Here is a 27,751-nt window from a genome sequence, read left to right as displayed (position 1 = left end):
CAACCATATTTGATTCGTTGACAAGCAGATAGGCAGAATTGCAGTAAGCTGCCCACCAACCATGTGCCTTTACTGCTGAATTTAAGTTTGGTAAGGGTGTTGAGAGGGGCAGGGGAAAGATGGTGGCATAAAGTGCAGCCAATAAAACCATTTCTTAAGGAGGAACTTCTATTTAAGAGTTTCCCTTTCAGTGCTTCTTTCAAGTGCACGCGATACTCAATGTCAGCCTGTAGAAATGTGTTAAATAAGCTGAGTGACCACATTGCCAAAGTATCTGAGCCATTTGAAATTTCTTTAGCTCTTAATCTTTGCAAGTTTCTGATTGAAATGGATCAGAAAATCATGATACAGTACCAAATAACATCTTGTGAAAAAACAAATTCATTTATTCATATATCTGGCCTGAAGGAGTTCGCGGAAATAATGATCTGAAACACAATGTTTAACTCTCCCATACCATAATAATACATGTCTTACATAATCCATTCTATTCTCAACTGTTATTTTGTATAGGCTATAGTCTCCTGCAAATAGACATAGAAAACAGGAGCAGGAGTTGGCCTTTCGGCCCATAGATCCTGCTCTCCCATTCAGTATGATTGTGGCTGATCAGCCTGTTCCCTGCTTTCTCCCCATACACTTTGATCACTTTAGTTCTAAAAGCTATACCTCGCTCCTTCTTAAAAACATTCAATGTTTTCACCTCAACTGCTGTCTGTGATAGAGAATTCCACAGGCTCACTACTCTTCCGATGAAGAAATTTCTAATAATCTCAGTTCTAATTGGCCTACTCCATATCCTTAGACTGCGACCCCTTGTTCTGGACTTCCAGGTCATTGGGAAGATCCTTCCTGTGTCTACCATGTTTGGTCCTGTTACAATTTTATGGGTTTCCTTGAGATTTCCCCCGCTACCCCTCATTCTTCTAAACTCCAGTGAACATGATCCTAACCAATCCAGTCCCACTTCTTACATTAATCCTACTATCTCAGAAATCAGTCTTGAAAGTCTTCATTGCACTCCCAGAACATCCTTCCTCAGATAGGGAGACTAAAACTACACACAATTCTCCAGGTGTGGTGTCTCTGAGGCCTTGTACAAGCCCAACAAGACATTCCTGTACTTGAAACATCTTGCTATGAAGGCCAGCATATCATTTGCCTTCTTCACCACTTGCTGCACCTGCATGTTTACTTTCAGCAATGGTTGTACTAGGACAACCAGATCTCATTGCATCTCCCTTTTTCCCCAACTATTGCCATTTCAGATGGTAGTCTGTCCCCCAGTTTTTGCTACCAAAGTGGATGACCACACATTTATCTACATTGTAATTCATCAGCCATGCATTTGCCCACTCTCTCAACTTGTCCAAATCAAGTTGAAGTATCTCTGCATCATCCTCACAGCTCACCCTTCAGACCAGCTTTGTGTTGTCTACAAACGTGGAGGTAGTATAGTTAGTTTGGGGGTCAGTCAGCTTGACAGCTAGTTTGCAGCTGAGTTCACTATGAAGGTCCCACCTTCTCGAACATGCCCGTCACCAAGACATGATGATCTTCAGGTTAAACTACCACCAGTCATCTCTCTCTAATGACAGAACAGCCCTGTGGTTCTCTGGTACTATGCTGACTTCACCTTTACGCTTAGTTCCCTTATCTAAATCATTGATATATATTGTGAATAGCTGGGGTCCAAGCACAGATCCTTGTGATACTCTTCTAGTCACTGCCTGCCACTTGAAAAAGAAGCATTTATTCCTGTTCTTTGTTTCCTGTTTGCCAGCTAGTTCTGAATCTATGTCTGTACATTATCCCCAATCTCATTTGCTTTCCTTTTACATTCTGACAATCCAAGTAAACTGCATACACTGGCTCCCTGTTATCAACTCGATGCATTACAACCTCACAAAGTTCCAGTACATTTGCCAAACATGACTTCCCACTTGCAAAATCTATGCTGACTCTGTCCAATCCTGTCACTGTTTTACAAGTATTCTGCTATTAAGTTTTTAAAAATGGGCTCCAGCAATTTCCCCACGACTGATGTTAGGCTAACCAGTCCATAACTCCCTGTTTTTTTTCTACCTCCTTTTTTTAAATAATGGGGTTACATCAGCTATGCTCCAATTCATAGGAACTGTTCCCAAGTCTATAGAATCTTGAAAGATGACCACCACTTCATCTACTATTTCTAAGGTCACTTTCTTAAATACGCTGGAGATGTAGATTATCAGGTCCTTATCAGTTTTTATTCCCATATGTTTCCCAACACTAATTCCCTACTAATACTGATTTCCTTCAGTTCCTCCCTCTCACAAGACTCTGTGATCTCCAACATTTTTGAGATGTTATTTGTGTCCTGCTTTGTGAAGGCAGACCAAAGCATGTATTTAGTTGGTCTGCCGTCTCTTTGTTCCCACTATAACTTACCCTGTTTCTGACTGTAAGGGACATACATTTGGGCACTAATCATTTTTATCTTCACATACCTATAGAAGTTTTTACAAAATAGAGGTAAAAACAGTAGAAACAGTTTTCATATGTTTCTAATGAAAACTTTATAAATTATTGCTGCATTAACTTTTATCTCCTCGGTCCCTATATCCTAAATTCTGAAATCATATATACCAACCATAAACAGTGAGGTAAATCTGCTTTTCAGCTTCTCCTGCTTGATTCATGGCTAAGCATGCATATTTTCCTCCATCTGACTGCTTAGCCCGAGGCAACTGGACAGTTCGACCTCCTGTGAGAAAGATAACTAGATTTCAGAATCAAAAATATATTGTACTAATAATCCAAGTGAAAAACACTGAATAAATTCTGTAGTTGCATCAAAACATCATTTTCAAAGTCTGCTTCTATTTACAAACTCTAAGAAGTTAAAGTGCAGAATATTGTTAATTTTGCAACAAAGTATTTGTTTAGACACTGATACTGTCCTCTACTCAGCATCTTTGTATTATTAAGACCCATTGTTGCCATATTACAGCCATTCCATCTTTGATTAGTTGATATATTCAATTTCTTTACTTGAGTAATTAGTTATGCAACTTATCAATTTCATGTTTCTTGAGCTCCTAAGACATGGAAATATATCAACCTGGCCAGGATGTATAATAAAATTACCCAAGTTGGTTTAATTTAATATTGAAAATATTGGAGAATTTTTCTTGGAGAGTGGAGAATGGGATCAATGAAGATAGAATGGATTACTAAATAAAAACCGAAAGAACTGCGAATGCCATAAATCAGGAACAAAAACAAGTTGCTGGAAAAAGGTCAGCAGGTCTGGCAGCATCTATGAAGAAAAAAATCAGAGTTAACATTTTGCGTCTGGTGACCCTTTTTCAAAACAGTTCTGAGGAGGGGTCACCAGACCTGAAACGTTAACTCTGATTTTTTTCTTCACAAGTGCTGCCATAGAATGGATTACATAATATGAAGGAAATTGGCTAGATGAGCCGAATGGTATGTTCTCATTTCTTTTATTTCTATACTTTGATATAGATTTCATCTCACCTGCTGATCTTACATTTTATTTGATCGTAAAATGAGTGGAAATACAAGTTGCACTGGTTTTTTTTAAAACTGTGTCCTTCACAAAATTCCCTCTTTCCAAGCAAAATGTGTTATTTTCAGACTTTTGAAAGTGCCTAGCTATATTTGACCTCAACTTTAATGAAAATATTTGAGATCAGAGTTCTTTTTATGTACAAGTAGAGCGTAATTGAAAACCCTATAATATGAACCATTTTAAAGCAAAATAAGTTAGACCTGTCTTTAAAAATCTGACATTACTTTACAAATGTTCAGATGTGAATGAATTCCTTGTGTTACTCTCAAGTGATGGATGGAAAAATCTGCAGGTCAAACCATTTTTAAAAAATACAATGATGCTGCCCGAGAAGGCTGACATTTGTCCATTACATTTCCATTCTACCTTTTGTTCCCCTCTCCACTGAAATAAATAAGTGAATGGTCTGCAACTAATCACTGTCGCTCTGACACTGCCTAGTGAGGGATCTAATGTAACACCAGAAATGGAAATAAGTCTAGTGGAAAGAAATCTCAATTCTAGCTATGTATAATTTCCAGCAGCCAACACAAGCTGGAATGCAATGATGCTTGCAAATCTATTGGGAACCTACCATACACAGGTACTGGAAACTAGGCCAAAGTGGAGCATGGAAGTTCTGTCTTTTGCTCTAGACCACTGCTACCAGGAGGACAAACTCAACTGCAAACTTATGAGACAAATAGCACCACAACAACATTAGATCTAAAATTCCCATTTGTGACCAAAACATGCAACTGATTAGTCTCATTTGAAGAGAAGTGATTTGGCTTTGAACCACTTTGTTGATTCCAAACTTGCTACTATCAGTCCAGCATTAGCTATGTGGTACGGTATTGTGATTACAATTGGTTTACTCTTCTGCTACTGAATACAGAAATACAGCTGTGAAAATTCACAGGAATGAGACAAAGCTGGCAGGAATTCTATAATGTAGCTGCCAGAATAGCAAGGGTATTTTAAGATCAATGACACGTGATAGTCTATGTCCACTTTAGTTGATTTTTAGCAGTAATCTGCTCCATACTACAGCCTCATCCAACTTGATGTTAGCTGGATTTTATGTTGCTTCACTGCAGAAGGTAGTGATTCATACAATTCAATCTTTGGCCTTCTCTTAAGTGGTGGTGACTTAAAGCTTCATCCCATATTTAACAGTACTTTACCCCACAGTGTTTGGGGTATGGAGGGGCACACCAAACTGACAGTGCAGTAATTTCAGCTGGCAGAGCTCAGCTTATGGAAGGTTGGGGCAAGACGTGGTTGGGGCAAGGGTCCTCCTTTGTAGCTTCTGTGTCCCCATTGTAAGCACCCCGACCCCATTCTTCTTTTGACCACTGCCTATGTGGGCCTCTCACACCCACCCTCACCATCCTCTTTACCGAAGCCTGCTAGTGTGAACTCAACGAGATCAACCTCAGCATGCTGCTTACCTTGGTATCCAGCTCCTTAGACAATGTGCCTTAATGGAGATTGTCTTAATCCCTGCATTAGCCCCAACTCCTGCAGGGTGCTTCTGGCACTACAGATTGGCTGTCTATTTATTCTGAGGTAGGAATTCTGTCTCTGAGGAGTGGAAATCCTACTTCTAGCCCATTAGTATCCAATTGTGTTAAATGATAGTGGACAGCCATTCTTCCCATGGGCAGTGTCTGTCTGTCTCCTCACTGACATTTTAGCTGAGCAAAGGCAGGGAGCCTGGCTGTCACCCCATAAAATCCAGATCACAGTTTTCATGAAACAACATAATCAGACTACAATCTCCACCAGTAACTTTTCATTTTCACAGTGTGCAAGCAGGCCATTCAGTCCACCAAGTCCACACCAACCTTCCAAAGAGAACCCCACCCAGACCCACCCTACTACCCTGTAATTTTGTTTACTGTTTTGTTCTGTATCCTTTTGTCTGCTATTGCTTCTTTTCCACTTGCTCCCTTCAGTTTCTTATCAATGTATATTCTTCATTTTGGAACACAATATAACTTTTATTTATAGGCACTGGATTTTGCTTCTGAACAGAGAGCAACAAAACATAGTTTATCCTCTCCTAGTCAAGCTGCTTACACTGAATATATGGCAATATTTACTTGGTCATCTTTAAATAATGACTTTTGCAATCAATTAATTGGGTAACAAATGTAAGAGGAGTCTTCCTCCCACTCGAGTTAAACAAAGGAGACAGGCATTTCCATACAAAATATAGACAGAATAGCTGAGGCAATCAACAGTGTTCATGAACTTTCCCCAGTGAGGGTTGGCAATATAAAGGGAAAAAGAGTAGGAAGTGCTAGCTGAAGGGAGATGGAGATCCTGGCACCCTCCTCAATGATAGCTAACTCCAGCACTCCAGTGCAAAAGATAAGGCTGAAGCATTCACAACAATTTTCAGCCGGAAGTGCCATGTGGATGATCCATCTCAGCTTCCTCCAGAGGTTCCTTGCATCATAAATGCCAGTCTTCAGCCAATTCCACTCAGTCCACAGGATATCAACCAATACCTAGGGGCAGTGGATACTGCAAAGGGACCTGACAGCATTATGGCAGTAGTACTGAAAGATGTCTGCTCCAGAACTTGCCAAGACCCTAGCCAAGCTGTTCCAATTGAGGTACAACAGTGGCATTTATCTGACAATGTGGAAAATTACTTAGGAATGTCCTGTACACAAAAACCAGAATACATCCAACGTGGGCAATTACCACCCCGTCAGTCTCCTCTCAATCATTAATAGTGATACAAGGTGTCATCAACAATGTTATGAAACAACACTTTGTTTCCAATAACCTGCACACTGAGACTTGTTTGGTTTCTGCCCAGGCCACTCAAATCTTAACCTCATTAGTCCACATTTGTGCCAAGTCTGTAAAGTACTGAATTCTAGAGATAGGGTGAGAGTGACTGTGCTTCCTCATCAAGGCTGTTTTTATCCATATGGCTTCAAGGAGCTCTAGCAAAACTAAATTCAATGGCCATGGGGAAGCTACTCATAGGTTGGACTCTTACTTGTCACAAAGGAAGCTGATAGTGGTTATTGAAATTGTCATCTCAGCTCCAGGACTCCACAGGAGTTCTTCAGAGAAATGTCTGAGGCCCAATCATCTTCAGCTGGTTCGTCAAGGATCTTCCCTCCTTCATTACCAAAACCCCCACTATCAATATCCTGGGGGCTACTATTGACCAGAAACTGAACTGGTCTAACATATAAATACAGTGTCAACAAGTGCACAAGAAGTCAAGCATCCTGTAGTCAACTCACCACCATCTACAAGGCACAAGACAGGAGTGTGCTGGAATACTTTCCACTTGCCTGGGTAAGTGCAGCTTTGATAATACTCAAGAAACTCGATACCATTCAGGACAAAGCAGCTCTCTTGACTGGCACCACTGCTCAGTAGTATCTACAAGAGGCATTGCAGAAATTCTACAAGGGTCCTTAGATGACTCCTTCCAAATCCAGGACCATCTGGAAGAAAAGGGTGTAGATACACAGGAACACTACCATATGGGGGCAACTTACTCTCCAAATCCTTTACCATCCTGACTTGAAAACACTGCTGGTGTGTCAAAATCATGGCATTTCTTCTCTGATGGCATCATGGTTACTAAATCAAATAGACTGCAGTACCTCAAAATGACAGCTTGCCATCATCCGATCAAGGGCATCTAAGACGGACAATAAATGCTGGCTCAGCCAGAAATACCCACATGCCAATAGTGAAATTAAAACAGAATGGAAATCATTCCAAGTTTTGCAACATCCATCAAAACTGTTAGATATGAGTAATGATGTACCTTATAGATTACATTTTAAATTTATTAACCTGACAAGTAATTGAGCTCCCAAGTTTCACGCAGACAACATTGACCTGATCCTGAAGAATAAGTGTGTGCATTTTACAATTTTCAAGTGGGGCTGAGTTTATACAAATATCAAAAGGCTGGTTTTTCAAAGCAGAGTCAGGAGCCTGACATTGAGATAAAATCCAGGTTCTGACTCCACAGTTGAACTGCATCATTTTTGCAGGAGCTGAACTCAGTGCCCAATTAGAAGTATTGAGTGCCTTCAGGGGGCAGAAAAATGCGTGCCTGGTAACAGGTGAAAAACCAACCAGCTGCCATGTTGGGAACTGTTGCTGCTTGGCTGCGGAAAGCAGACAGACGACCAGAGAGATAAAGACAACAAGAAGTGATCTCCAATGTCAAACTGAGCTAAGCTGTTCGCAGCAGACGTGAATTGATTCCTCCAACTTAGCAAAAAAACACAAGTAGAAACAAGGCTCCTTTTTCTCTGTGGTAATCCTTACAGGTGTATGCATTAACATGCACTAGATATTTCAGCCTTCTCTGGAAAACAGATTGAAAATCCCACTCTGTTCTGGAGACACCACTTAAATTCCTCATGTCCATTCTCACTCAAGCAGCAACAGAAAATCCAGCATAAAGATGAAGTGAACCGAATTTTCAGGAACATGTAGTATATTGTTTTGAGTGGTAGACAACAAAACATCAGTGAGTGCACTTTTCTAGTACTCACCCATCAGGATTAATCATGTCTCTCAAGTGAAGATTTGAAATAAACTACAAAATGAACCTGTTTCTTACCTGGCAAAATAATAATGTTGGTGTTGGACTGCAGAGGTTTCCCATCCTTAAGCCAACTAAGACTGGGTGGTGGAAATGCTGTGGCTTCACACATCAAAGATATGAAGTTGTTTATAACAACAGTCATATTCTCTGGGTTGGTGCCCATAATAATGGGAGGCACTGTAAAACACAACATTTATTTTTCTTGAAAAATATTTTTCCCTATGACAACAATAAATAACACATGTAAGATCAGAATATGACATTCAGTCAGGGCAAATTTAGTATTTTCTTCTTTTGTTGTTTGTATAGTGTTCAAGCCATTGTATTATAGAACATTTTCAAAGTATATTTCTTGGACTTTATTATTTTCCTAATATGTTACATAAAACTGTTGTCACTCACCATGGACATTCAAGTTGAAATATTTATCTGTGTTTCCAGCTATATTTTCTGCAACACAAACATATCTGCCTGTATCTGAAATGTGTGCATTGAGAATCTGTTGGGAAATTAACAGTTGAATCTTAATAACTTTTACAATGACTCAGGAATGTCCGGTCACACAATTTAAACACTGTTTTGTTTTACAAGTTAATGTTATTCCCTGAAATATAAAGTAAATTTCAGCAATTTGTATGTGATATTTGATACTTTCTAACATTTTTCTCCTTCATGTTTCCCCTTCCTAATGGGAAACAATTGGCTCATATTAAAGTAACGTTACAAGGCACTATGGGCAGTGAACAAATTGATCACACTTTGGCTAAGTCTGTTCTTTCTATGGCCTGGCATCCACTCCCTTTCCATAAACTTGGCTTATTTTTCCTAGCCTAGGGAGATGTAGTCTAAATGTGAAACTCTACTGTTGCTCCAAGTTTAAAGAGGTCAAGTCAGCAGAATTGCTCCATGCTGACCTGTAAGAATCAGTTCCTCACAAGGGAATATAAAATAATTCAGACTAATGCTGTACTCCTTTACAAATAAATATTGTAATCCATTTTATTGCCTTATCATCAGACTCATATCTATTACTTTAAACTGGTTGACTTTCAGTAAGACAGTTGGCAAAATCATGATTATGAAATGTTCTTGTATTGACTTCAAGTGGTCATCTTTCATGTGGTGAAAAGTAATTTCAGGATTATCTTTAGATTCAAACATTCACTGACATTATATGTGGCACTGTTTTAAGCAGTTCAGACTTACCATCTGTCAGTTGCTAACAGACCAAGTAACTGAACATACTCTATGAGCTGATACAATCTCTTTAATAGGCTGTTTTTGCAAAGTACTTAAAACACAGTGAAATATTTTGATAGGAGAAATGTTAAATGAACTCTTGATAATTAAACCCCTATAAACATAAGCATTAACAAAGACTCTATAAACATAAGCATTGATAACCTTGGGGTCCACACCTGCAGAGTTCGTCCATTGGACAGGACTTTATGGGTGTTGTCTGCTTTCAATGGCTGGCCATCCTTTAGCCAGGAGATTTTGGGAGTGGGAGTTCCACTAACCATACAGTCCAATATTGTAGTCTTGTTTATCAGCACAATAACTTCTTCTGGTAAATCACTATCAGCTCCTTTAATGGTCGGAGGAGCTAGATGGAAAAGTACAATGATGTGAGCAATTTCTTAGCAATATCTTTTTGAACTTTTTTTGTTAGTAATACTAAACAACAGCAATGAAAAAATCACCACTTTGTCATGCTTTGCATAATAAATGAGTTGCTGTCAGTTCTTTAGGCAGCAGTTCAGTTGATACAATAATGGGAGAAAAGCAGGGCTAACCAAATTCTCGGCATGCAGTTTGAATTTTTAATGATAAGGAGAAGAGTAGCATTCTGGTTGATATCAATAAGCTTTGTTTAATACATTGCAAAGTCCAATTCACTCAGGTACAGAATTGGGCTTGTTGATTTTTAAATTGTGGTTTTTGGGTGGGGGGTGATCAAAAAGCAGAGATTCAACAACTTTTTAAGATCTGTAATTCATAAACTTCAGCATTATTGTGCCACAAAATCCATACCTGGTTGAGCCTTTGATACTCACTCATAACTCTCAGTTCATACTGAATAGAATCCTCGCCTGCTTCATTTGTAGCCACACAAGTATACCTCCCAGCATCCTCTATTTGTGCTCTGGGTATTTGTAACACACGCCCTCCTAATACATAATGAATGCAAATTAATATAATTGGATGCTTAGACTTTACGAACATAATGTTTGTAATCTAATCCAGGAACCCTAAAAGGAATTTGTGTGTTATAACTGGGGCATCAACTCATGTTGTATAACCACTTCTGGATCTCCTGCTCATACTTTCGGGATTCTGGGATACATTTGTGATATTTAGTCATTAGCGTCCCACGCCCCCGATTCATTTAAGGTTACTGTTTGGGTGTTGTATTTGGGAAATTAGCCTAAATAGGTTCTGAAATAAAACAGAATTCAGGAGGCAAGTTAGCTGGATTCAGCAGTGATAGGCTGCTTTCCTCAGGAATCACTCGCTACTTTATCAATGTGGAGACTAGTAACATTATTGTAAACCCCTCGTATCCAGTGTGTTATGGCATAAAGTATCTAAATTATGTCATCATATTTATCTGTAATCTTCAGATTATCACAATGCAACCAGCTGAACTGATGGGAGAAAGTATTGCACTGTCACTGGATGAACTCTCAACTGACAGATGAGCAGACCCTGTGAATTTCCTAATGAAATGATGGCCTGGGTTGATGCAAGAAAGTTGGGGATAACAGTGTGGAAAAAATAGGGAGTAATGTATACAGAAAGCAGAGAAGGAAAATGTGCTTGGTAGAACTCTGCTTTAAGCACTTGTGAATATGGCCTCCCAGTGGTTTGCTTGCTTATTCTCTCTCCAGATCAACAAACTTACGCCTGCATTTCAGCATTTGTCTTTCTTCATTTCAGGCCTTCCACACATGCAACTTCTTTTCTTTCCCAGTTTGTAAAAAAAAACTTTTCGTTTGCAGGCTTCTAACTTTTTTACTATCTCAGATTTTACATACTGTGTCATTCTTTGAGATTATATCCTTTAAGAAATGCCTATTATAGATTAATTAATTAGATTTTATAGGTCTTTCAACTTAGTAAGCTAACAAATATACATCTTGTAATAAAAATCATTTGTTCTTTTAATTATTGATCTTTTCATAGCAAAATAGAATCCCTACAGGATGGAAACAGGCCATTTGACCCACCAATCCTCTGAAGTGCATCCCTTCCAGACTCATCCCCCTAACTTGTCTCTGTAACCCGCATTTCCCATGGCTAATCCACTTAGCCTGTGCATCCCTGGCCACTATGGGCAATTTAGCATGGCTAATCCACCTAACATGCACATCTTTGGACCATGGGAAGAAACTGGAGCACCCAGCGGAAACCCGTGCAGGCACGGGGAAAATGTGCAAACTCCACACAGACTGTCGCTAAGGTTGGAATCTAACCAGGTCCCTAGTGCTGTGAGGCAGCAGTGCTAACCACTGAGCCACCATACCACTATGCTAGTTTGTTACAGCAGTAACTTACATATCAAAAATACTTCATTAACTGCAAAGCACTTTCATGTGCATTGAGGTTATAAAAGGAGCTAATGTAAATACAAATCTTTCTTATTTCTTTCATTAGCTTCTTTTTACATCGGCCATGGCTGTATTAGTAGCACTTTCTCCTCTGAGCCGGAAGACCTACGTTCAAGACCTACTCTAGGATTCGAGCACAAAAATCAATGCTGGCATTTCAGTACAGATGGAATCCTGCATAGTCAGAGGAACTGTCTTTTGGAAGACAACTCAGCTGAGGCTCTGTCTGCCAACTCAGATGAATGTAAATGATTGCATCACCAAGCAAATCTTCATGTCCTTTCTGTAGCATTTTCTCTTATTTTTAATTTTGCTACTCCAGCTAATCTTCCTGCATCTACCCATTCAACTATGAGGTTAAAGCAATAATTATGTCACTGGATGTCAAAAAAAATCAACTTCCAGCATGGATAAAGCATAACCCAATAATCTATTATACAAGAGGTAACCCTGCAGAGTTGAAATAACTGTAGCTGTTAGTCACTTCCCATGACAAACAATTATGTTTCATCTGTGGCAGCAAAACTTGTTCATACCTGGCAGAATCAACACCTTGTCATTGGATGTCAACAATTTGCCATCTTTATACCAAGTGAGAGATGGCGGTGGAACGGCATTGGTCTCACAGTACAGGGAGATGGGATTGTTCATGGCTACATCCTTAAAGTCAACACTTCTGCTTCCTTCCAGTGCACCACCCTTTGTATCACGAACATGTATCGGCTTCACAAAACTTGGTGGAACTAAATTAATGATTAAAAGTATAGTCAGGAGAGACAAAGTTTTTTTAAAAAAACTTGCACATCATAAGAATGCAATTATTGTATGATAAAATGCATACCATGAGTAAATATAGAATAAATCCAGCATCGAATAGATGCAAAAGTAATGCTAGTGTCTGCTGTCTAACAATATGCAGAAAATAATTAGGCAGACATAAAACAAATCTGAATCGACAGGAAACAAAACAATTCAAATTAGTCTTTTTATGTTTTATGCAATAGTAAAAGCACGTGACATCTGAGAGAACTAGATACCTGCATGAGTTCCTTAGAACAGTGTCTTTGTCTCATGCATCTTCAACTACTTCATCAATGACCTTCCTTCCACCATATCATCAGAAGTGGGGATATTTGCTGATCATAGAATCCCTACAGTGTGGAAACAGGCCCTTCGGCCCAACAAGTCCATACCGACCCTCAAAGCATCCCACTCAGACCCATCCTCCTATAACCCACCTAAGTTACACATCCTTGAACACAACAGGCAATTTAGCATGTCCAATCCACCTAGCCTGCACATCTTTGGACTGTGGGAGGAAACTGGAGCACCCAGAGGAAACCCACACAGACATGGGGAGAACGTGCAAACTCCATGCAGACAGTTGGCCGAGGGCAGAATCAAACCCAGGTCCTTGGCACTGTGTGGCAGCGGTGCTAACCACTGAGCCACCGTGTGTTCTGCACCATTTGCGACAGATCAGGTACTGAAGCAGATCATGTTCACACACAGCGAGACATGATTAATGTCCACACCTAGACAAATCTGTGGTAAATAACTTCCAATCCACACCACATAAGCTCCAGGAATTGACCATCATCCCTCGACACTGAGTGGTATTAGCATTGCTGAAAAGCCCACCATTAACATCCTGGGTTTACCATTACCAGAGACTGAATTGAACCAGTCATATAAGCACAACAGCACACTAGATGCTAGGAACTCTCTAGTGAATAACTCACCTCCTTGCTCCCCAAAACCTATCCACTGTTTACCAGGCATGAGGCGAGAACGTAAAGGAATACACTACATTTGTCCGGATGAGTGAAACTCGGACAATGCTCAAGAAAGTTGACACCATTCAGACAAAGCAATCTGCTTGTTTGATGCCCCATCAACCTACAATATTCACTCCTTCTATCATTCATACACAGTGTGTACTATTGACAGAATGCACTGCAGAAACTCTTCAAGTCTTCTTCAAGAACACCTTCCAAAAGCGTGACCTTTGTTACCTAGAAGGACAAACACTGCAGATGCATGGGAATGCCAATATTGAAAATTCCCCTCCAAGACACACACCATCCTGATTTGTATCTCTATCACTACAGCTTCATTGCTGGCTGCATCATAATCTTAAATCTCCCTTTTTAAAATCACTGTGTGTCTATCTGCATGACATCGACTGCAGTGGCTCACGGAGGTAGTTCACTGCCAACTTTTCAAGGGGAATTAGGGATGAGCAATGAAGGCTGGCCAAGCCAGCAAAGTCCACATCCTGCAAGACAGCCAGACCTTTCATCTGTCTATAGCCAGGCTAAACTACAGCACTGTTTTGTTAATTGAATATTAATTTCTTACCTACTGTTTTCAGAAATGACTCATACTGGCGGAGATTCTATTAACTTCCTTGTTAGCAGTGTAGTTGGCAGGGGCAAGAGGTACAACTGGATTATCCCAAATTGTATCATAAAAAAGTTACAGAAAAAAGGTAATACAATCCAACCTTGAACATTCACATCATAGTCTTTTTCATCCTCTCCAGCGATATTGGTGGCAACACAAGTATATCGTCCTGTATCTGAAAGCTGCGTATTCCTGATCTGAATGATATGTCCATTTGCTGTGATAGTAATATGATCATCTTTCTTGAGAGGCTAGAAATATAAAGAGTTGTTTTCTTCTCATGAAAATACAAAGATATCAACCTTCATTATTAATCGTAAGAAATTGTAGTTTAAGTTTAAAGAATAATAGATCTCTGGCAATAACATAATGTAATCAACATTATTACATGTTTACAACACAGGAGGCCATACTCCATCTCATGGTGATCTGCTGGTTGAATCCAAAACTTATACCATTGCTTCGTTTTCATCTCAGATGTAGCCTTATATCTTCACCTGCTTCCAATGTTTATTCTATTTCCCTTGCATTTATCTACATATTTTATTACTTCATGACTTGGATTTCCCTTTGCAACCCTACCCAAAATCTGTTGAGATTGTGGTGGTTAACAAAGAGCAACTTGGACAGCTGGTCAATTATCAACCAAGATTTCACAATGCTACTGAGATTACAGCTGACTCTACATAAAGATCTTCTAGTACAGGTGTCCAAGACCAGATTGTCAGTGATTTATCTTCCGTTTCCCTAACTGTCCTCCTGGAGCATCATGAGAAAGGTGACAGTAAGCTCTTTTAACTGTTTGGATACTTATTCTGCAGCACTGCTACGATTTAATGTCTGAGAAAAGGCATTGGAAATCCTGGCAGTTGGAATTCTTGTCCGAACTCTCCATGCAGTGATGACCCCTAGCTAAACAAGTGTTGTAAGGGTGGCCAGGAGCCCAATTTGATATTATCAGCGAACTATTAGTATTCATTGGCTCTGAGTGACTTTTAAGTTGCTGTTTAGAGAACTATCCCATACTGTCTTAAAAGTCATAGAACAGTTCTCAGTCAGCTAGTCTAATTTCTCAGAGCTTTTTGAAATTATTCGGAAAATGAAAGCAATATATTTATTTGGGACATTATATGCAATCACAATCATTGCTTTTTAATTTGAACTTTAGGCAGATTTGCTCTTATCAACTATGTTCTGTTGGAATTTGTTAGATTGGTATAGTTTTATTATCTGTTAGTTTTCATTGTGACACATGACTAGTAAAACTTTGAGAACGTAAATTAGATCAGAATTATCATTTCACACAACACAACAATGCAACTTCAAATGTTCATTCAATATTATTCATGAAGGAATCAACAGACCTGTCCATCTTTATACCAGCGAAGGGTAGCTGCTGGAATTGCATGAGATTCACATTGTAGAGTCAAGCTGCTGTTCACTTTGATCTTAATTTCTTTAGGTGACAAACCAAAACCTGGCACATCATCTTTATTGATGGTAGGCGGGACTAGGAATAAAATAAAATTACATTCTAAGTTCCCTGGTAAAATCACAGCAAAATTCTCCATTAACAGACTTACTAAATGAAACTATTCCACAGGGCATTTCATAAAGTTTCAGAATAACTAAACTAAACTGAAAGCACTTACTGTATACTTTTACTTCATAATGCTTAAGTGTTTCTCCAGCTTCATTTGTAGCAATACAGGTATATCTTCCTGAATCCTTCTCTTTAGCATTCAGAATTTGAAGTGTTCGGCCTCCTGCAGATGGAAACGGAAAGTAGAAACAGAGCTAGTTAAATTTATCACATTACTGAAACTTTTGAAGTAAGATATGAAAAATCTTAATATTAGCCAAACTGGGATCTGAACCCCCATCTTCTATATATGAAGTGCAAATTAATTTGAAATCCTGCATGTTGATCATATTGTTATGTAATATGATGCAAACATAAGCAGGTGAAATAATTGTGGTTTAAAATGATAATGATACTAATTGTTTGGTAGCTTTCTCCAATCAACTGAGCGTAATTAAGGATGTTACTTGTGCCACAAAACATATGATGTTCCCCTTCCTTTTGTCAACTCTTCTAACTGTATACCCTTTGCAACTTTTTCATTCTCAGCTTTCCTAAACAGAACCTCAAAACATCTTAGATTTTATAACACACCAAGATCAAGATTTTACCCTCGTAGGAAGTGGCAGGAAAGGTGTTAGGAAAGGCAGATATCAGACAGATGGGCAACAGGGAGATATCTGTCCTCTTTCTGCCACTTCAGAAATTATTTCAGGTTCGTAAAGCTGATAGTCAACCTTCCAGACCTGCCATCAATTAAAAGCCTCTGCTCCTCACTGGCCCGATTAACTTTGTTCCTGACAGTTGAGAAAAGTGGTAGGAGGCCTCTCTGACTGCTACAATGTGACAGTCTGTACACTGGGATAATAGTAGTGGGGTCAATTTGGGTGATCGGGGGCTTGGATGAGAGGAAGGTAGATGATGATTGCCATCCTCTGCCTTTATCTCTGATTCTGATGCATTCTTTCTCCCTGTGCCAACAGCCCAACGATCCCCCCCACTAAAATTTACTTACCTTCCCCCTGCTCCCGGGTTCTGTTGTACTGAACAGCCAGTACCCTGAGCTTCCAAACCAGCAATGTTGCTCCCAGCTGCTACTGTTTTTTGAATGTTCAATTCTCAGAAAGACTGGGGTATCATTCTCCCAAAAACTGTTGGCTGAAGTGCCTGATTGTTATATGATCTGATAGGCTCTCTCATTGGTCGGGGTGGAGAGTGGCTCACTCTTAAACACACCTGCCTCAATACTTAAGATAAGAAAAGGGAAATCCTGGCTGCAGTTTGTTAATAATCCATTATCTTCTGAGGTCAATGGAACACAAGCATTGCCCATGTCAATCTTCTCATTTTCTTAGCATTTACAATTCTGCTTTAGACCAGAACCTTTGGACCAGATTTTATAATTGAATATTTAATTAACTGCAATGTTTGACTTAGCTTAGGTCAAAGTCAGCTATGGCATTTCTTTGCTGACTGCTCTTATGTCAGTTCCAGTATCACTTCGGTTCAAAAAAGACAAAGAATTAAAGATATTTTAATTTGTCAACCTTTCGTTCACTAAAAATTGTTTTGTGGTATTTCTAATCTGCACTGGATATCCATTAGTAATCTATCAATACTTTCAAACCATACTAAAAACTTCTCGAGCAAAAGATCATTAGTAGTTTCTTCATTTAAGATTTCAAAGATTGAGCATACCAGGCTTATAATTTCCCAAAGTATAAATCACTCCCACCTTAAATTGAATATTATGCTTCAGAACTGTTTATTAAAGTTTGAGTGAAGTTTTGAGCTTTAGAATCTTGGTCTGATAATCACATGCTGGTGTTGAAATGTGGATAAAGTTTTGAAGCAAGAGACAGGTTTTTTTTTGTGCGCACGCAATATAGACGATTTATTTCCATTGCATTTTAAAGCAAAAATTAATCCAGTCAAACAGTTTGATGGTGATCAAAAACTGATCAAAAATTAGAATTTGCAGCATACGAATGTTGCATGTGTGAATAGATAAGTTACCGTATATTATGAAAAATATAATATTTAATTGAACAAACTCACCAACTCCACAAAGTAGTTTCATGACTCTGAAGTAATCAAGTAAAACTGCAATAACTTCATCCTATCTCATGTACAATATTAGGCTCTGACCTATTGTATGCCACAGAAAATCATCCATATTCACAATTGCACAAAAACCATTATCCTCCATGGGGGGAAAGAAAAGGAGTCTTTACGCTTCATTCTGTTTTCAATAAGATGCGTTGCTTTTGTCTAGAGTCTATTCTATTTCTCTCCTACTCACATTGGTCTTTCTCCCCAAAATTGTAGCCTTGTTTGAGCCTGTTAATTTTGTATTTATAAAAACTTTGCAATCACAATCTACACTCAGTCTGCTTATTATTTTTAATTCATTTCCTCTTAGTTATCTTTACTTATGACATGTTGCAATTCATAGAAAAACATTAAATTCTGCTGGAATTTTGCATATTACGGTGCACATAATATAGAATCACAAACATTATTACAGCACAACAGGAAGCCATTCAGCCCTTTATTTCTGCATTTACTCTCCAAATGAGCATCTCACTTAGTGCTATTCCTGTGACTTCTCCCTGTAACCTTGCACAGTGGTCCTTTCAAATAACCATCCAATTCAGTTTTTGAATGCTTCAATTAAACTTACTTCCAGCATACTTTCTGGCAGTGTATGCTAAGCATTGGTGTAGTTTCTTACTTCACTGTGCCTTCTCATTCTCAATCCTATCATGAGGTGGAACACTTTCTCCTTATTTAATCTGTCAGATTTCTCAGTATTTTGAATACTTCTATCAGATCTCCTCTCAGCCTCTTCTCAAAGGAAAACAGCGCCAGCTCTCCAAACATCTACATATGAGAAATCCCTCATCCTTGGAGTAATTCTAATAAATCTCTTTCTCACTTTCTCTAATGCCTTCATATTCTTCCTAAAATGCAGTGCCCAGAACTGGATGCAAATTCTGGCTGAGGTTGAACTAATGTTTATACATGCTCAATTAACTGTTGTGCATACGTTTGAAATGGTCTGAAAGAGTTAATTATCGATTGAGAACAGTAAGAATCACACATTGAGATGATGTCAAGGTTACTTGTTCAAGGTGAAAGAGGAACTTATAGGAGACAGAACTTGGGCTAGTGTACTCCTAACAGTGTCCGTAGCTATGTAGTCAACAAGACTCTTTTAGTTAGATCAGAAAGATGGGTATCCTAATCCGTATTAGACCATTTTGGGCTTGAAGGGACTCACACACAAAAAGCAACCTCCTTGCTCTTTTAATCTATGCTCCTTTAGAAAGTCCAGGAAACTTTATGCATTATTAGCTGCTCTTGCAACCTGTCATGCCATGTTTAATTGTTTATGCACATCTGCAGACAGGACCCACTGCTCCTGCACCCCCTACGATAATAGTGTAGTACCGTTATTCTCTAATGTTTCCCTTTTGTTCTTTCTGATCTTGCTTAAACAACTTGTATCTAGAAAACAATTGCATCAACCTATCCAGACTTCCTTGAGCCAAGTCTATGTTATAGTCACAACATAATATTTCCATGTGGCAATCTGTATCTGCAACTCACCAATCTTATTTACCACACACCGTACATACACATACATGTATATTGATTTTCCTCTATGTTTTATTACTTTCTTCCTTACTCTGACACAACATATTCATTTACTATTTTCTAATCTAATGTGTTTTATCTCTCCCAGTAATTCATGCACCTTAGTATTCCACTCTGATACTTTCTTACACCCCTGTCAAGTTAGTTAAGCCCTCCCCAATAGCACTAGCAAAATGTTTCATGAAGAACTCAGTACCAGCTCAGATCAGGAGCAAACCAGCTGGCCTGTATAGAACAAAACTTCCTCACAGCTGGTTCTAACGTCTCATGAATCTTAATTCTTGCTTCCTGAACCATCTCTCTAGCCATGCATAGATGTGACTTATCCTCCTGTTCCTCTACTCACTTCTTTATTGCATAGGGAGATTTCTACTTTGGAGGTCCTGTTGCCAATTTCCTACTTAGCTCTGATTTCTGATTGCATTCTGATTGCAATACTATATGCAATGGAAATGTAACTATATTCCTAATACCACATTGATCTAACATATACATTAAGCATATAAATTGTTTTGTACCATCAAGAAGATTGAGATATTATTGTTAAATTGGATAATAAGGACTGCGATGATCTGCAATGAGTAAAGACTATCCACTGCTGCTCTTTATTCATGAAGACTAGAACATCTTTTTTTAATTAGCTAGAAATCAAAACCATTTACATCTTTAGAAGATCTACATGGAATTGGAACAGGCAAACTCTATTAGGGTTCAGACTTCTGACTTATATTTCGTGATTCTCACTGGAAAGTGTTCATGTGTTGCTGTTGACGATATAGATGGAATTCAACTTTGAAATGCCCTGCTATTGAACAGCCTGCTGGTGCTCACTGTCACTGTATTTACAGAGAAAATAGTTGCTTGAATAAGATACGAGAGGGCTATAGAACCCAAGGACTGTATCCTATCATAAGGCACAGCATTCATGGAGATAAATGGATGATCATGGTCACATGTAGCCGGTCCTCTAATTTTCCAACATAATGGCTGGGTATTGTGAGGCTTTCATTATTCAGCATCTTTAAAAGGTTAATCTGACAGTAACTTACAATGACTACTCATGAATAATTAAATATAGAAATCAGGAAGTTGTTATCTGATTAGTCTGCTTCGGAAGCTGAGTTATACACCTGCATCTTACCAAGACGCTCACTCAACATGCTAGAAATGGTTAATGCATGTCTATTCCAGTGTAAGTATATTTTGTAATAGTATGATTAATTATCATCAAATAAGTACTCTGGCACTGAAAATTGACTTCTACAACCATGGAATTACATTCCTCCATTTTTTTTAATTATTGAGGGAAATTTTAAAAATGCTTTCTTTCTGTCTCTTTTATCTTTCTTTTCCTCTCTAATTTGGTTTCTGTACATAGGTGGCATTGAATTCAAGATCTCGATTTAGACACCCTGCATCAGACTCTGCTTGTTACATTCAGGATTCTTCAATCTGATTGGCTAAAGATACATATTCTGTTCATACAAATCCCTGGAGAGGGTAACACACAAATGCCTTTCTCAACATCATATATTTCAATGAAAAATCTGCAGCAAGTATGAGTGTATAATACAGCTGCTGCTGTTCATTTGAGATTAACTGCAAGATCTGTGACAAAACGGCAGGGTAAACATCTGAGAAATTAAGAAAATCACACTGACACCACCTGCAAAATGGAGGAGCAACATCTCATATTTTGCCTTGGGAACCTACAAGCCCGATGGCCTAAACATGGAATTCACCAGTTTTAAAATTTCCCCACCCCTGGCCTCATCCCATGTCCAACTCTCCCTCTCATCCCTGCCTCCGTCACCTGACACAAACTGTCCATCTTCTCTCCCAACTATCCGCCCCACCCATTCCTCTGACCAATTCCCACCACTCCCTACCTGCACTCACTATCACCAATGCACCTACCTTCCCCAGCCCCACCCCTCCTCTCTCTATTTATTCCCAGCTCCCTTCCCCCTCCCCATTTCTGAAGAAGGATCCTGACTCGGAACGTCACCTTTCCTGCTCCTCTGATGCTGCCTGACCTGCTGTGTTCTTCCAGCTCCACACTGTGTTGTCTCTGACTCCAGCATCTACAGTTCTTTTTACCTCTAAGAAAAGAGGTGTGTAGTGAGTGCTTTGATCCAATGTTCACCATTCCATATTTTAAGCTTTAATGTCTTCCCCAATTCATGATCCCTGCCCCCACATAGTGTCCAGTCAGCATTATATCTCTTTTACAACTGGTGCTTGGCAGGTTAGATGAGATAATAGTAAAGAACAAAAGATGCCACAAAGAACTGTGTAATTGTGGTAAAACAGCAAAAAAAAAGTACTTTCAGTATTATAACTGGAAAGATCTATCAGATATGTACTAAACTTTGGCATGAATTTAAATGAATAATAATTTAATGAATGAAATGAATAGGCTATTCCATTATAGATCACATATCTTAAAGTCCTTTGACAATTGACATAAATATTTTATATCATCAATACTCTAGTATAATGAATTAATTTTCATAGAAGTAAAACAGCATCAATAATCCTAAAAACCACAATGTTAGTTCTGAAGAATATTCAGAATGAAATAAATTTGCAACTGAAATATCTATCCACTTCAAAAGATGAAATACTAAAATCTGTGTACTTCATCTCTACATCTGCATAATTTATGAGAGTCATGGAGGCATAGAGAAATATAGCATGGAAACAGACACTTCGGTCCAACTTGTCCATGCCAAGTAGATATCTAGTTCCATTCACCAGCATTTGGCCCATATTCCTCTAAACCCTTCCTATTCATATACCCAACCAGATGCCTTTTAAATGTTGTAATTGTCCCAGCCTCCACCACTTCCTTTGGCAGTTCATTCTATATACGCACCACCCTCCGTGTGAAAAAGTTGCCCCTTACCTCCCTTTTATATCTTTCCCCTCTCACCTTAAACCCATGCCCTCTAGTTTTGGACTCTCCACTCCAAGGAAAAGACCTTGCCTATTTACCCTATCCATGCCCCTCGTGATTTTATAAACCTCTAAGGTCACCCTTCAGCCTCCGATGCTCCAGGGGAAATAGCCCCAGCCTATTCAGCCCCACCCTACAGTTCAAACCCTCCGACTCTGGCAACGTCCTTGTAAATCTTTTCTGAACCCTTTCAAATTTCACAACATCCTTCCTGTAGGAGGGAGACCAGAATATTCCAAAGGTGGCCGAACCAATGTCCTGTACAGCCGCAACATGACCTCCCAACTCCTATACTCAATGTACTCACCAATATAGGTAAGCATAGCAAATGCTGCCTTCACTATCCTGTCTACATGCAACTCTACTTTCAAGGAAATATGAACCTGCACTCCAAGGTCTCTTTGTTCAGCAACATTCCCCAGGACCTTTAAATGTATGAGTCCAGGCCCTGATTTGCCTTTCCAAAATGCAGCACCTCACATTTATCTAAATTAAACTCCATCTGCCATTCCTTTGAACCATACTTAATATTAAACTGAATGTTTGCTTTACTGCAATGAAATTCAATGATAGATGGCAGTATCGAATTAGCAACTAAAGATCTCAGTGTAACCTGGGATGATAAACTTTGGAATGCAGAAAGGGTGTGACTGTGAAGTAGGTATTGTTCAGAAATTTGCTGTTAAACACGTTCTGTATTTTAAAAAAAATCTTCTTCTGACAACATCCGCTGTAAATCAGTTCTAGTCTTTTACCTATGATTAAAAGTTCTAGGAATTCTGGTAAAGAAACTTAGGCAAATTGAGTGCATCTATCTCAAGTCTCAATGGCAGAGTCAATTCCATAAGAAGAACTATATTGTTGGAGATATCAACGGAAGGGAGAAGATATTGTACTTCTGCCTTCTGGAAGTTTGAATGGGTGCACATTGGGATTTTCTCTGATTCCAAAGCTCAATAGTGAAAACAGCTGAATGTCTGTCACTACTCCAACTTGAAGATCTGGACCATTATGCTGTTATTCTGCCAAAAATATCACCACACTGATTTATATAAATCTATATTAATACCCGCACAATCAAAGGAATTAATGCATAAGTAGAAATAGAGCTGTTAGACCTTCATGACTTAGTTGCTGTTCCATATATAACTCCATTCTGAGCACTTTGGCAGTTTCTGGTGATGTTAACTCAGCTATAGTGAGAAAAGTCTCAAGACCTCAGCTCTTTATTACAAAATGTGTTGGGAAGAGTTACATTTGCTTTTAAATTTAACCGTTTCTGATAATGGCTGTTGACCCTATTCAAATGGTTATGTCAGATTTTTCTAAGAAGCATCTTTGCTGCTTATTTTTGATCATGGGACCCACCGACCACATTGTTGCACCAATTAGACATATATTGTAAGAGTGCACTGTTGGCAAATCTATCCAGTTGGATTAGCTGGCATCTGACGGGTAGTGAAAAAGTGCAAGTCCCTCTCCTAAAATGCCATTGAGGCTAGATATCAATTGATAAGCTCATAACTAAGGTTGATGATTCTTGTTGGACAACAGAATAGTAGGCCTCTATTTAATAATGCCTGATTAATGTTGTTTTACTTTACAGCCAGTCAGTTAATGGGGGCGGGATTCTCGTTTAGTGTTCCAAGTTTCTTTTTAAAGTTACTTATTGATGGTCTCATGTATGGCTGCATGACCCGATCAGTACCATTTTGGAGTGGGTTCCTTTCTCCCTGACCCAGCCTGTTGTTGCTGACCTTTCAACTTGTGGCCTCTGCTACCTGTTGACCCACCCTTTTGCCAAACCTCTCTATCTTAACAGTGCTGCTCACCATTTCTTTGGGAACCTGACGACTGCGATGAAGTATAAAAGCTCCTAGATTATGGACAGAGGGGACTGCATAAAAAAAAGAGAAATAGGATCAACCCACAACTGGTTTCCAGAATTTTGTTACATTGGTTGTGTAAACAAAGGGGCTACACCTGAGGTAGACCCTGGAGTTAAGTTGGCTGATGAATAGCTGTGGCTGAGAGGCGTTTTGCTTCAGCTTGTTGAGGATGTGAAGTAGAGTGGTCAGCCATGCTTCTCATTAAAGTCTCAATGTCCTGGCAATTTTCTCAAAAGAGCTCAAATATTCTTGTTTTCACCTTCTTTTCATGTGTGGAAAGTATGGACAGGGAGAAATTCTGTGAGAAAAGTCATCCTTTTCATGTAAACACCCTCCAGATTGCATTGCCATCAGTGCATCTTTATCCAAACTCCAACCCTCCTTTGATATCTCCAGGGGAATTGACATTACGTCTTGGGTGGTGAGAGATTCTATTGCTTATGACATCTTTTAATTGATCTACACAAGAGCATCACTAACTTTGGATGGACATATTTCATGTGACATGTCCTGGATATATTCCATATTCCCTCCTTCATCTTCTTGCATTGTCACCAACAATTAAATTATCAGAGAGCTCTGCTTTTCCACAGTTTATCAATGCGACTGGTCACCATTGTGAAAGGATGTTATTGCTAACAGCTCAGTTTCCCCAGAGCTCAGCTCTGCTGCTGGTAGTGGTCTGTGTCCGGAGCTCCACAGAGACCAAATGTTGCTGCTCCCTGGTTTCTCCTTGGCTCAGTTCCTTTCTTACTCTCTGTACTGGATCAACTCACCTTTTCCAACCCTGTCACTCAACATAATGATTACAATTGCTTAGTTCAAGAAGAAATTGGTACTTTGAATATTCTAAACTGCTTTAATTATAGCACAAAACAGAAAACCAATGGACAATAGTTAAAAGCTGATCATGTCTTATTATCTAAAAATTCTATTCTGATCCAAATATATGGAAATGAAAGCAAAATATTGCAGATACTGGAAATCTGAAATAAAGCAGAGTGTGCTGGCTTCTCTTTCACTCTCCACAGATGCTGCCAGACTTATTGCATTTTCTCAGCATAATACGGGTATGGAATTAGATACTTATTAATAAATCAATCATGCTTTCTTGTTTAGAAGTTTCATTCCACTTACATATTTAAGCAAGTTGTCATATGTCTTAATTAGGAATTACACAGCGGTTGTGCTATTTGTCAGAAATCAATTATTATGGTAATAAAATATATGACCACAATAAAATGAAATAGAATTACAAAGACAACATAATTTAATCATATGCAAAGATAAAATAGTCAAATCATATGCAAAAACAAAATAGTCTTATCATCTCAACCTAAATATACCATTCTCCTAATTGCTTATATAGTGAAACATGCATTGATTAAAATGAAAATAAATAAACTTTCATGTTATGTTTGCTATCTTTCAGAATTGGTAATGGTCTCCCTGAAGTGCACCAGTTTAGTTACCAACTGACTGACATTCCTCATCACCAGAATTAATTCAATAAAGGACCATTTGGCATATCTATCATTTGATTTCAATCCAAGTGACCATTTGTTGGTATTCTGGAAGGAATGCCATGTGTATAGTTTGGCTGTATGATAGTGTTTAAGCAAAATATTTCCACTGAGTTCAAATATTCAGACTTTTTCTGGGCTTTGGCCAAACAAATTAAGTTTGATATTGTAAAATGGCACATTTCATCCAAGGAGTCAAACACTGACATTGGCATTCACACAAATCCTTGCCAACATTGTAATTCAAAAAGCTCCCCTGATTCTCAATCTTTAAGGTCTGGCAGAAGACAGAAAAATTTATTGCCAACATTAAATTCATCGCCGTACTTGAAAAGATATGTGGGTAAGAGATTGGATTCATTTTCTCCATCTTCAGGATGCAACACTGTTTTGACACCAGCTGAGCTCAACTCTCCAATCTTATATTTACAAAGGACTTGCTCACCAACAGGAAGAACCCACCTCCACCAGTGATTTTTAAAATGACTAGATACTTAAAACATTGTTTGCTCATTGATTTCTTTCAGCTATTGCTTCAAGAGAAGAGTTTAGTGCTTTGTATAAATTCTCATAAGGTTTTACAAATCTGTAAGGAGGATACTTAGAGAGTTCTTGCTGACTTCAAGGTTTAAGTACAAATCAGTTGCTCTGAAACACGAGTGCAACTACTAGATATTTCCTTTTGAATAACAATTTTGAGAAAGAACAGAGCTCATGTACAGCAAACAAGCTATCTCAGGATGGGGAGAGACATTTAGAAGGGGTTTAGCAGGAAATTTTATTGGCTTAGGAACTTCAGAAGCAATTCTCCTAACTGAAGCTGAGTGAAGAGCCAATGCATCAAGCATCTGCTTCATCAAGGAAATATTTGGTAACATTTTCCACCTTAACAAACAAAGCTGTCACCTCAGAGCACAGAGATAGTAGGAACTGCACATGCTGGAGAATCGGAGACAACAAGGTGCAGTCTGCAATCCGACCCCACCACCAAAGACATTTTTCCCTCCCCACCCTTATCACCGGATCCAACGCATCATCCTCCGACACTTCTGCCATCTGCAATCCGACCCCAACACCAAAGACATTTTTCCCTCCCCACCTTATCTGCTTTCCGGAGGGACCACTCTCTCCGTGACTCCCTTGTCTGCTCCACACTCCCCTCCAGCTCCACCACACCCAGCACTTTTCCCTGCAACCGCAGTAAGTGCTACACCTGCCCCTACACCTCCTCCCTCACCCCCATCCCAGGCCCCAAGAAGACTTTCCACATCAAGTAGATGTTCACCTGCACATCTGCTAATGTGGTATACTGCATCCGCTGTACCCGTTGTGGACTCCTCTACATCAGGGAAACCAAGCGAAGGCTTGGTGACCGCTTTGCAGAACACCTATGCTCGGTTTGCACTAAACAACTGCACCTCCCAGTCGCGAACCATTTCAACTCCCCCTCCCATTCCTCAGACGACATGTCCATCCTGGGCCTCCTGCAGTGCCACAACGATACCACCCGAAGGTTGCAGGAACAGCAACTCATATTCCGCTTGGGAACCCTGCAGCCGAATGGTATCAATGTGGATTTCGCAAGCTTCAAAATCTCCCCTCCCCCTACCGCATCCCAAAACCAGCCCAGCTCATCCCCGCCTCCCTAACCTGTTCTTCCTCCCACCTATCCCCTCCTCCCACCTCAAGCTGCACCCCCATCTCCCATAACCTCATCCCGCCCCCTTGACCTGTCCGTCCTCCCTGGACTGACCTATCTCCTCCCTACCTCCCCACCTACACTCATCTTTACTGGCTCCATCCCCGCCTCTTTGACCTGTCTGTTTCCTCTCCACCTATCTCCTCCTCTATCCATCTTCTATCCGCCTCCCCCTCTCTCCCTATTTATTTCAGAACCCCCTTCCCCTCCCCCATTTCTGATGAAGGTTCTAGGCCCGAAACGTCAGCTTTCCTGCTCCT

The 27,751-nt window shown here is 39.4% G+C and overlaps 1 protein-coding gene across 1 annotated transcript in view; it reads right to left on the bottom strand.

Annotated features, from left to right (window-relative positions):
- hmcn1 (hemicentin 1) overlaps positions 1–27,751 on the bottom strand; it is a 578,667-nt gene that overhangs the window by 157,836 nt on the left and 393,080 nt on the right. The window contains exons 50-58 of the mRNA XM_048602072.1: positions 15,832–15,945; positions 15,544–15,689; positions 14,280–14,430; positions 12,310–12,516; positions 10,220–10,333; positions 9,581–9,768; positions 8,565–8,661; positions 8,178–8,339; positions 2,633–2,746 (exon numbers count right to left, since the gene is read on the bottom strand). Of these exons, the coding sequence (XP_048458029.1) occupies positions 2,633–2,746; positions 8,178–8,339; positions 8,565–8,661; positions 9,581–9,768; positions 10,220–10,333; positions 12,310–12,516; positions 14,280–14,430; positions 15,544–15,689; positions 15,832–15,945 (1,293 nt within the window). The remainder of the gene's footprint in view (positions 1–2,632; positions 2,747–8,177; positions 8,340–8,564; positions 8,662–9,580; positions 9,769–10,219; positions 10,334–12,309; positions 12,517–14,279; positions 14,431–15,543; positions 15,690–15,831; positions 15,946–27,751) is intronic.

This window comes from Rhincodon typus, chromosome 10, assembly GCF_021869965.1.
Source record: "Rhincodon typus isolate 14 chromosome 10, sRhiTyp1.1, whole genome shotgun sequence".
Lineage (NCBI taxonomy): Eukaryota > Metazoa > Chordata > Chondrichthyes > Orectolobiformes > Rhincodontidae > Rhincodon > Rhincodon typus.
Note: the sequence above shows the minus strand (reverse complement) of the source record. Positions and strands in the feature narration are given on the sequence as shown.